The 12030-nt window shown below is 47.3% G+C and overlaps 1 protein-coding gene across 1 annotated transcript; it reads left to right on the forward strand.

The window, feature by feature from the left end:
- The first annotated feature begins 7384 nt into the window (after positions 1–7384).
- Positions 7385–9357, forward strand: LOC103644121 (transcription initiation factor TFIID subunit 7). Its single transcript, XM_008667313.4, has 4 exons — positions 7385–7508; positions 8682–8815; positions 8903–9022; positions 9104–9357. Exons 1-4 carry the CDS (start codon positions 7385–7387, stop codon positions 9197–9199), a joined length of 474 nt encoding a protein of 157 aa, XP_008665535.1. The 3' UTR covers positions 9200–9357.
- Positions 9358–12030: the final 2673 nt, after the last annotated feature.

Raw genomic sequence — 12030 nt, forward strand, 5'->3', positions numbered from 1 at the left:
GTCGAATTCCGAAACAATAGGAGAGTAACAATATCATTCGAATGTTGAACCGGTGTCCTCTAACAAATATTCGATCATGCTAACCGCGCGCTCAAAGCACGCAAAATGTCTCTCTATCTCGCAATATCTTTCTCAGGAGCAACCGACGAAGAAGGGCGACTTGAGGAATCAGGAGCAGCGTTCACGTCAGCCCTTATGTCTTCAGGAACAACCACGCCGGGTCTCCTCATCAAGATTTGCCCCGCACGAATGGCTTTATCCATGGCTCTGTCGCGCTGAGCTCTCAGAGTAATGGAAGTTTCTTCAGCAACTTTGGCAGCCAATTGAGCGGTCTCTAGCTCCTAGGCGATGGATTTCTTGGAAGCACGGAGTTCTTTGATAGCAGCATCCTTAGCCGATATCAACTGCCTGAGATGGATCACATCATCCGTGGATTCCTGCAGCTTACAACGATGATTGTCTAACTCCTCCATGGTAAAGCGATGACTTCTCTCCAGGATGGTCAACGAGTTGCTAGAATCACGATACAGTCTGTCAAGATTGTCGCGAGAAGCGACAAGGGCACTTTTTTCTTCCTGCAAACAAGAATCAACTCCTTCAAACATCAAGCGGGCAATAAGAACACAGTAATACAAGGCACAGTTTCATAAGTCACCTTTTCGGAATCAAGCTGAGCGCGAAGAGCAGAGTTCAGCGTTTTAGCGTCATTTAGAGCAGCAGAGACCTGGGCCAGTTCAGTTTGGCTTCGAGAATACTTTTCCTCAAAATCAGAACACCGCTGGACCAGTTCAGCCTGACCTTGAGAATGTTTTTCTTCAAGAATGGAAATCTGCCGAGCCATATCTAGCAAGAGACAATCAAGCAAAAAGAGTCAAAATGTAAAGCAGTTCAATAAGGTAGACAAAGAGAAGCAAAAGAGTATTAACCAGCATTCATCGCCTCCAAATCAGAGACACGATGTTGGAGCAACACCAGATTCCAACGTGCCAGAGATGAAGCTCCTTCTGGAACAGAAGCACCTCGCAACCTCAGCTGACTAGCCATTCCGTCCACCAATGCCTGATATGGAGAACATATGAGCGTGTTGGCAGCAGTTTGTATGGTGTAAAAGTCAGGCCAGAATATACCACAGTACCTGGAGATTGGAGAAGAACAAAGGGACTCCCAAATCGTGAGAGATCAATTGACAACCTGGCGTAAGGTCGCCACCCGAAGCAGCTTGCAATGAACCAGCAGGGACCAACTCGGTACCATCAATAGAGCCCAAAACTTGGTCAGTGGGAATGCTAGCCTCTAAAGCGACTCCCTGGCCCAAAGCTTGGGCTACCACCATGCAACCGGAGCGCGGAGAAGATCCTGCGTGAACATCCATGGAAGTACAAGAAGGAGACCCCGCTCGGACACCCTCGGGGGCTGGGCTATAGTTTGCGCTTCCCACTTGAGCCAGATCATCTCCGGCAGTACCCTCGGGGGCTGGGCAGTGGCTTGCGTTTCCCACCCGAGCCGAGTCATCCCCGACAACATCCTTAGGGGCTGGGCAAGTGTCAACACCATCCTTGAGGACCAAGTTCTCTGCAGTAGCCACCTCTAAGGCTGAGGGTCCCTCAATTACTTCTATGGGAGCAAGATGATCCAAGTCAGTTTCCTGACCCTCGAGACCGCGCTCTAAGGTCGACGAGGCGCGGGACGCTGCCCGAGATGATCCCAACTCGGCGTCGAGCACATCAGCACAAACCTCCATCGCACCATCATCCGCTGGCTCTGACAGCAGGTCTTCTGGAACCATATCTTCAAGAGTCTGATCAAAGTTTGCCAGGGACAACTCTTGTAGACCAATGAGGGCAGACAGAGCAGGAGAAGGAACTCCACTACTTTCCCCACTGGCGACATACTGCCGACTGTTCTTCCGAGTCAAAGGGACCTCATCTTCTTCCTCCCCGTCGATTTCATCAGCAACACAGACAACACACCCATTGGGGTCAGCAGCAGATGGAGCACACTCATTGGGTTCAGCAACAGGTGGAGTACACCCATTGGGGTCAGCAGCAGGTGGAGCACCCCCATTGGGGTCAGCAGCAGGTGGAGCACCCCCATTGAGGTCAGCATCAGTAAATTCAGGAGCAGGCACTTCTTCAGCAGCAGGAACCGAAGGACCAACATCCCGATCCAAACTAGATACTCGCCGGAGACGTCTCTTTTTTCTTTTCTGCTCGTCAGCAGGAGGATCAAGTTGATTGGCTCGGGAAGGGCGTCTTGGGCGAACACTGACAGGCTTCTGAATATCCAAGGTTGTATCAGTTTCTAGGGGAGGTGCCACCACCAACGTCCCAGCAGGAGCAGCATCAGAAGAGTCCTCAGCCAGCAAATCAAGCATAACACTTATTTCTGCGTCACTAGGATCCAAAGGTACCTCAAAGTGGACTTGCCGTTCATCATCAGGAATTTCCCCGAGCGAGGCAACCAAGGCGTTAACTTCTTCAGCAGAGGGTCGCACTCTAAGGCCCAAACTGCCATCAGCAACAGGTGGATTCGAAGCAAAATGAGTGTAAGGCTTTGGAAGGAGGCAGGTTCCAGGCCGAGTATGCCACTGGGGCACCAACGTTTGATACCTTGCCTCTAAGAATCATCTCAAGTCGGTTCACCAAGTCTACGGAGGGAATTCTTCTGTTGGTAACCCGAGTTGAGTCAGCTAGGCCTCGGTACAGATAAGCCGGGTAAGCCCTGTCCTTCAACGGTTGAATGTTCTTGAAAACAAAATCAGCAACCACAGCCTCTGCAGTCAGACCCCTCTCCTTCAGCAGTCCAACTTCAGCTAGCAAAGCCCCAGCCTCAGCCACCTCCTGATCTGTGGGGGACTCGGTCCAACTCGGAGTACGAACGTCCGGCTGTCTCCCCGAACGTGGGGGGAGAGAATTTCCGTGGTTTTCAACGATAAACCACTCCAAGCGCCATCCCTTAATACTGTCCTTGAGAGGGATTTCAAGATAATCAGACTTCCTCCCACGGAGCATCTCTAAACTAGCACCCCCAACCAGCTGATGCTGCCCCCCGGCCATTCCAGGGCGACAGTGATACAGATACTTCCACAGTCCAAAATGTGGCAGGACGCCAAGAAAAGCTTCGCACAGATGAACATAAATGGAAATTTGCAGAATGGAATTGGGATTCAGATGGGTCAAATTAAGACGATAAAAATCAAGGAGGCCGCGAAAAAAGGGAGAAATGGGAAGACCGAGACCGCGGAGAAGGAAAGGAACATAAATTACGGATTCGTGGGTATCCTCTGTCGGGACAGTGACCCCATGGCAAATCCGCCAAGAACAAAGCTCCCTCGGGGGAAGGACCCCGATGGATACGAGGTGGAGAAGGTCAGGCTCGGAGACAACAGACATATGGTTACCTGCGAAAGGCAACTGGCTGTTGGGATCGATGGGGGGAATCACCACAGCGGATGAACTCGAGGCCTTTCGCTTGGGCGCCATCTCAACTCTACTGGCGAACAGAGCGGGAGCCGAATTGCAGAGATGATCTGAAGGCAGGAAAGCAAGAACTAGGGCACGGAAAGCAGAGGCGGCTGAAAAGCGCAGTGCATATGGGATATTCCCGAGTCAGATATCGTTTCCAAAAGCGTCCAGTCAGCACCCAGCAGTTACTTCTAAAACACCGGCGTGCCACGTTGTCACCCGGCAGTTACTTCTAAAACACCGGCGTGCCACGTTGTCACTCGGCGGTTACTTCTAAAACCCCGGCGGGCCACATCATCACTCGGCTATTATCCTTAAAGTGGCCGACACGACCCGTTCTAACTCGGCTGTTATTTCTAAAACGCCGACGTTATCACCAGTCGCTCGGCATTTATCTCTAAAGCGCCGACGATGTCCTCAGTCGCTCGGCGGTTATCTCTAAAAAACGCTGGCATCATCACAAGTCACTCGGCTGTCACCTCTAAGATCGCCGACGTGGTCAACAGTCATTCCAGCGCTGACATGATTTCGTCGTCACTCGGACTCTATTTCAAACGCATAAATGTCGACAATAATAGCTCGGCCATCACCCCTGAGGCGGCGATATGATGCCCGAGTTATTTGGATACTATTCTGAATGAATCAACTTCACAAATAAGAGATCAATTTACTATGAAGCAAAGTAATTGGCACAGGAGGAGACAAAGTCATTCTTCATTAAGGGAAGTAACAATACTTACAAATCAACTCATTATGAGTTGATACTCCCCTACTACTACTACTACGCTACACTATACTACTCTACACTACTAATACTACTACATTATTTCACTATACTACTTCTAATCTATACTAATATCTAAAAACCAGTGGCATTTAGCCACTGGCCTTGTTGCTGCCCTTGCTGCTGCCACCGCCGCCGCTGCCCCTGCTGCTGCCGTCGTCGCCGCCCCTGCTGCCGCCGTTGCCGCTCCTGCTGCCGCCGTTGCCACCTCTACTGCCGCCATCACCGTCGTCGCTGCCGTTGCCTCCGTCGTCGTCGTCGTCACCTTCGCCGTCCTCCTCGGGCGAGTCCTCCTCGTCCGAGGAGTACTCCGACTCATCCGAGCCCTCGAGCCCGGAGCGCTCGACCGCCCGGATGTAAGTCCAGACCTCCGCGGCAATCCCCTGAGAGTCGTCCGAGTCATCGGACGACGCTGGGGGAGAGACGAGAGCTGGAGACCCCTCGGACTCAGAGGAGAACTCCTCCTCTGAGTATTCCGAGTCGCCAAAGTCCTCTGATGGAGGAGTCGGCTCGCGCTTGCGTTTGTTGTTCTTGCCCATGGCGGAAATGCAAGGAGAGGAAGAAAGCAAGCAGCGGAGAACAGTAAGAGATGTGAAAAAACCAGAGAGGCAAAGGCACTATTTATAGAAGAAGAAGGCAACCGCTCACCTCCAACCACGGTCACTGAACAGTTGCGAAGCATTCAATACACACTTCAACCCGTCTGAAGACACGTCAGGCGGCTGACGCCGTTTCACGCAACGCAACACCCATTGGGACTCCAGTCAACAACGCGGATGATATGATTACACCTGCCGTCACATCACATTACTACTCAGAAGCAGCCGGCTAAAACACTCAGCGTACAAGCCGTCCCTTGCCCACACCCATTGGGGGGGACGCCCAGGAGTTACCAGTATATTTTTCAAAACTGTCACATCCGTGCAGGGCATGCAATGAATACCTCAAGACAAAAATGAGATATCAGTAAGGATCAGAGGAAAGCCAAATATAGCCGGTGAAGTACAAAATCTGACCGACAGAAGCGACGTGAAGACTAGCCAGAGAACGTCCATCAAATGTCCAATCAGTTGCAGAGCAAGTAAATTACACCACCTAGCAAGATATGGGCGGATCGCGAACTCGGCTGCAAAAGACAAAATGCATGCTGACCTCTAAAGCATAATATTGATGACATAATGCTGACCTCTAAGGCATTCGGAAAAAGAAAGGGTTACTCTCAGCAAAAAGACACGAAATGAAGACCTTCGAGTGGATTATCTTCAAAAACCCACTCGAAGCTCGGGGGCTACACCCATTGGGTGCACCTCCGGTGCACCCAACAAATCACCATTTCGAGAGAATGCAACGCCAGTTTCTAAGGCATAAGACAAAATTGAAGGCAAGATTTCTGATGAAGACCTTCGAGTGGATTATTTTCCAAAATCCACTCGAAGCTCGGGGGCTACACCCATTGGGTGCACCTCCGGTGCACCCAATGAAGTTCAGGGTCCTACAATATGAAATGCTGACTTCTAAGGCACAAGCATGAAACAAGGCTCCAGTTCACGAGTGATCAAAGCAGGAGGAGACAATAAAAAATCGTTTTTGCCAAACTGCTTGGAAGGCATTTCTCGTCATAAACAAAGACTGCAAGCTGGACCTAGGATCTTTGGGGTGATTATCTCAAAATCAGCCCGAAGATCGGGGGCTTGTGGGGGACAGATATCCCTCGGGTCCACTAGAAGGATAAAAGACCTCACGAAAGGCCCAAGGGCCCAATAAATCGTAAGGTCACTCCTTCATGGGCCTGGGGAGGAGCGACCAGTGAAGCAGATCGACATAAGGCCGGGTTGATGCAAGCCCGGATGGCCCCACAACGTCGAGCAAACGATCACAACAGAAGATCCGACTTTCCCGCGCTGGAGCCCCGTACGACGTAACCAGGCGAGGATAAGTCGGCAGAATCATGGGAAGATAGACAAAAACGGTTCACTATCTTTTAGGTGCATATCCACATGTATTGCCTCACGGTCGAATATATAAGGCCTAGGGGGCACCCCTTCAGAACGATCGATCCCACTACTCAGCCACCCACCTCAACTCTTTATGAGAGCTACCTTGTAACCCATTACACAAAGCAAACTCGCCAGGACGTAGGGTGTTACGCATCTCAAAGCGGCCCGAACCTGTAAACATTGTCCATTGTTCCTCGTGTACCGGGCACGAACCATTTAGCTACAGTCGGTGACACCGTTCTACTCCTAAAACACCTTGAGGGGCAACCCCGGGTGTGCGGTCGGACCCAAAACACCGACAGCTGCCTCCTTGCGTTCTGCCTTCAGCCAATCTACGTCGTCCGTTCGTCGAGCATCACCCCTGCGCCCGCTGCATCGTTCGTTTGCTCGACCGCCCTCCCCTCCCCGCCTCCCTCACAGCTGCAACCGACACCGCCTCAGTCCTCCTTGGACACCCACGATGTCGTCCTCCTCGCATCGCCTCACCCTCCTCGCATCGCCCGCCCACAATTCGCCGAACGAGAATACCGCCACCGACGCCCCAGTGCGGCCGGTGATGTAGCCGGCGAGCTTATCTGCGATGAGAGCCGTCCTCATCCCCACACGCTCCTCTATCCGTGGCAACTCCTTCCGTCATCTCTACCACTCGTCCAACACCATCATCCCCATTCCCGCACCCTCCTCCCTCCACCTCTTGCTCCACGCTCCATCCCCACACCCAGCGTGCGTGCCTTGTCGCCCCCGTCGCGGCCACGTCCTTGGCAGCGTCGACGACCTCCCTCAACTTCCCCACCACGGGCACCGTCCTGGGGAACTGCATGGTGCGCTCATCGTCAGATCCAGGACCAAGGTCAGGTGCGCTCATCGTCAGATCCAGGACCAACTGACCAAGGTCAGCTGCAACGTATTAAAGGCATCCGAGGGCAGGCTTTGTGTCATCAGTGTCGTGAACGGTGTCGAACGGTGAGTCGGTGAGTTTATCTCCTTCCGGCCTTACGTATTCTCGATCTGCTCTGCTACCTTAGTTCTTGTTCCTTTATTTTCCTTGTTGCCCACTGTCTCTTCCTGATTAGTGTTATTTCGCTTGAGTAAGAGATCCCTAAGTTTTGATCAACTGTCCCAGTGGATTTGGGACTACGATGGAGGAGCAGTTCATCCTCCGCGTGCCGCCATCCGTCGCAGAGTGGATCGAGCGCCTCATGAATGAATCTGTTGCCTCCTCCTCCAACCCCGATGAGGCCTCCCTGGACCTCTCCTTCTTAGGTTAGTTTACCCCATTTCCCTCGTCTCTCATCCTCGAAACCTACCCCCTTTCTCCGAAAACCTAGCGTGTGGCAAGAATCCCCTTCGGAAACCGCAGTTCATGAATTTGTTGCTCGGGAATTACGTGCATGTAGACTTTTAAACGGAATTCAGAAGTCGGGTCAGGTGCAGTGGAGCTTCCAAGCGCTGGGAACGCGTGAGGCTGGTAACCGGTTGTATGTGGGGGCTTCCAAGGTGCTAGCGACACGTGAGGTTGTATGTGGGGGCTTCCAAGGCGCTTGCTCCAAACTTTGTGGTGATAGGTTTATGTGTGGTGCTAGACTGTTGGTTTATTATTCAATTGGCGTTGGGATTATTGAGTTAGCATGGATCAGCTTGCTTGTGAATTTAAGAGATTAGTCCTTTGGAAATTCCTTGAAGTGCTTAAGTATTTATAGATTAGTCGATCAGAATAATAGGGTTCTTTCATAATCGACAGTCAAAGCAAATCTGAACAAAACATTCCAAGCTTGTGTTCTGGTTCAAGGTAGCAGTTTCAGCAATCTGATTGCTTTACCTTTAGATAAGCCTTGATGTTAATCACGTACTGAAGATCCATTTACTATGGGATGCATTGGTCAATATTTAGCAACTGATGTAATAATTTAATGGTGAATAATTCAAAAATTAGGAATCCAAGTGTTGTGCTTCATGCTTTTGTTAATTGTACTTTGCAAATCATGTTTCCCTGTGTTTAATGATTTCTCTCTTCTCCTACATAAGATGTTTGGGAGCATTACTTGGCTCACATATGCTTCATGCAGCACATTCTCTGATTCAGATGAAATCATGAAATAGTTAGATTGTTGTTGGTAGTCTCAGAAATAACTCAAGATTAGTAACTAAGTATGACCCCAAAGAGTTAAATCTATTTCACGTTGGGCATGGTAAGTCCTTATTGGAAGCTTTTAGCTTGAGAGTTTGTTTTTTAGGAATTTTTAGCTTCAGAGTGAGGCAAAGATTATATGTGATTCATTGGATATTACATCCACTATGTGCATCACAGCGAAACACTATGGTCCCTCTTATTTGTGAGCATATAACTTGAACTCTACGCTAGACTAGATATGTATTAAGAATCGAAATTTTGAACTGTTCCCTTATTGTGCGTTGATGCGATATTTGTTCCTACAGAGGATGGAAGAAATGGCACATTTATGATCGGTAATGAGAGCTTTCCTTCATCTCTCTTGGATCTACCTGCTGTGGTGGAGTCATACAAAACATATGATGATTATGTACTAATTAAAACTGCTGATGTTGGTCAGGTAAAAGTGCATGTTTAATGTATGTCACCTATTTATTTATTAAATTTCGTATCTTCAAATCGTCCACTGAAAAACAAACTAAAACAGATGATTATGGTAAGAGAAGAAAATGATCCTGCTCCAGAAGGAGTTGAGTACAAGCATGGGCTTACTCCTCCAATGAGGGATGCACGCAGGCGACGTTTCCGCAGAGAACCAGACTTGAACGTAATAAAATTTGTTACCCAGTTCATGTTCATAGAAACACTTCTAGGTGGAACCCTGATTATTCCTTGTACAATTTTGCAGGCAGAGCTGGTTAACCAAGTTGAGAAGCATCTTATTAGTATCATGCATGGAGTATATGTCAGTATCCTTTTGTTTTCTTCTCTTGCCACTTGCTAAATGGTAGCATGTGTTGTATTCTAGCAGCCGGGGAAAAATGGTATATAGTACTCTTTTTTACTATTTATTTAGGTAATAGTTTTCTCAGTATTTTTCTGGCTACTAACGTTGGTTAACAAACGGTTTGTCTACATGGAGTTCCCTCCCTTTTTGACAAGCGCAATATTATCTCAGGTACTAATATTTGGAATGGTCATAAGTCAAACTAGACTTCCCTAGCGACAGCGATTCAACGAATAAGAACTAGGCCAGCAGTTATGTAGTGCAGAGATCTACTCCCAGTCCCGGTGAGTTTGATTAGAAATCATGAATGTTCAGTACCTGGCTCAGTTTTTATTAGCAGTGTAGTGAGACCGAGAGCATGAGGCTTCAGTACCTGTCTACTAACATCAGATGCATTTGTTGATGTCTTGATTAGTTGTAGCAGGTTAATCTCTATATCTATGTCACAACATCGTCAACTTCACTCTTCACTTGATGCGCTAATGTTACATGTACCGATCATCTACAGGGAACCATCTTCCAGTGCCTCTTGTATCGATCATCGGCAAGGGAGTGCTAGAGGAGGAGGTTATGGTGAGTTTTGTCGTGACTAATGGTGAGCCCACGACTACGGCCACGTCAAAGCTGGTCTGGTGGAACCTCATGGAGCAGATGACGATGACGCTGACATCCTGCACCTCTGCTGTGACGCTGCCGACTAGGACGCGGGCCCCTCCGTCGCACGCGCTCTACAAGTCTGGATCCATCATCGTGCTCGGCAAGACTGGCTTCCTTAGGCCAGACATGGTACGATTCTTGCCCTGTCTTCTTATCTATATTGTTTATCATTTCTAATCCATCCATCGGCTTGATGTTTCTTGATTTCTCTATATTTTTTCTCCTTGTCTATATTTTCTTTTGCAGTTAAGATGTCTTAAAAGAGAATCCTAGGTTTATCAGACCATGTTGTTTGACTTACTGCCTATTGCTAATATTTTGTCATAGATGCATGCATTAGTGTCACTATCCAAATCCTGCTGCTTTCTTATTTAGATGTGTATCTAAATCTTGATCTCGAGGTATTTCGTTTGGAACACATATTTGTGGCCAAGGGGAGGTTCTCAGAAGTTAATCATATATATTTATTCTTATGTAATGTGTTAGTTATAGAGGTTTTCTGGCTTCAAAATATTTTGACTCCTGCCAATAACTTATATGTGTTCATGTTCTTATGTTGTTTTAGTTCAGGACGATTTTCAATTCTTTGCCAACGTGACAACACATATAGATACTAACAGAATTTGTTGTTTGAGATAGAACTATGAAAGTAGATACTAATAGAGAATTCTTTTGTCTTGCCAAAGGCACCTGTGCTGGTTGTCGCCATAGCCAGGAACACTACTTGAGAACTAATCTAGATATTCAGTTAGTTCGAAGGATCGTTAGTTAGTTCAAAGGATTGGCAAGTTTCTAGGTTCGACTGGAAGTTAGAATTGAGAGAATTCTTATTTGTTTTATTATTATTTTGCCTATCACATTCCACATAGCTCGTATTAGTGTTAGCATTGAACCTCTAGATGTGGTAGATCAGGAGTATCCTTAGCCACATCTGGTGTGGTATGTAACACAGCAGCGAAGATGTGCAGAGAGCAAAGGATATATCATCCATATCACAAAAAATATGTTTGAATTTTGGAGGATGAGGAGGAACAAATGGTAATAGTGAATTTTTTAGCATTCATTTCCTTTCCTTTGACTGAATACTTATATTTCACTATTTTTTAGGATGAACCAAATTGTTGATAAGTTGATAGATTTTGAAGTTGATGGCTTGATGTCGAACCAAGGTAATAATGATTTTTAGTATCATTTTCTTTACTTTGATTAACTACTAAATACTCATATTTTCTTAATTTCTTTGCTTTGTTGTCTGGTGGCCAAGTGGTGTGTGGTGTTGTCTATCAAGTGACAAGATCAAGTATTTAAGTGTGAAGCTGTTGTGCAAGTGAAGCGTTGCTGGCGCTTGTGCAAGTGAAGTGTTGCTAGCGCCTTGTTGTCTGGTGCTGCCTTAACCTGTTGGCTCTGTATTAGTCATGGGTGTTGCCTGTTCCTGTTCGCATGTTCTTGTCTGTGTGGGGTACTGGGGTACTTCCTATTCGCCTGTTACTGTTCGCAAGTGAAGTCATGGGTACTATTGTCTTGTTGGCTTGGGCGCTTGGTTGTATGCATGTATTCTTAATTAGACTATTATTGTGAGGTGTCAACTCAGTTGCAGTTTCTGGAATTTTTGTGAACTAAAGTTGCTTGTTATGATTGCTACACACGTTCAAGTCATTTCCTCATGTCCATTTCAGTTTTCAGCGATGAGTAGAACTACTCCTTTTGTATCGTATGTATTACAATTGCTGCTTTGTGAACTTAGTTGCTTGTATTACATGATTACCATTGTTGTTAAGCTTTTTGATATATGTACCTGTGGGTATCCGATACCCGATGAGTACGGGCACGGGTATAATTTTTTACCCATGGGTACAGCCACGAGTGGGTATGAATGAGTATGGTTGTGGGTGGGTATGAAACATACTCGATTCTAATCTAATTTGTTGCTATTTCTACCGTCAACCTGCATGGATTTGTGACTTCTCCCTTGATTTTGAACAGGCCAAGAACATCAAATTCACATTGGAGCAACATATGTTCTTTGCAATATTAGTTTGGTAATTTGAGGTGGCAGACGATATTACTCCAATCAAGATTGAGAACTTCGATTGATCTCTGAGAGAGTGGTGTCTGGTTTGAGGTTTTGTACACTTAACCCGATTATATGTTCAGTACATTAGCCATTATAG

The sequence above is a fragment of the Zea mays genome, chromosome 1 (genome assembly GCF_902167145.1).
Source record: "Zea mays cultivar B73 chromosome 1, Zm-B73-REFERENCE-NAM-5.0, whole genome shotgun sequence".
In the NCBI taxonomy this organism is placed as follows: Eukaryota; Viridiplantae; Streptophyta; class Magnoliopsida; order Poales; family Poaceae; genus Zea; species Zea mays.

Excerpts from the sequence above, each read along its gene's own strand:
- LOC103644121 (XM_008667313.4), top strand. The coding sequence starts at position 7,385 with ATGGAGGAGCAGTTCATCCTCCGCGTGCCGCCATCCGTCGCAGAGTGG. Across the intron at positions 7,509-8,681 it reads CCTGGACCTCTCCTTCTTAG|AGGATGGAAGAAATGGCACA; the intron begins GTTAGTTTACCC and ends TTGTTCCTACAG. Across the intron at positions 9,023-9,103 it reads GCAGAGAACCAGACTTGAAC|GCAGAGCTGGTTAACCAAGT; the intron begins GTAATAAAATTT and ends ACAATTTTGCAG.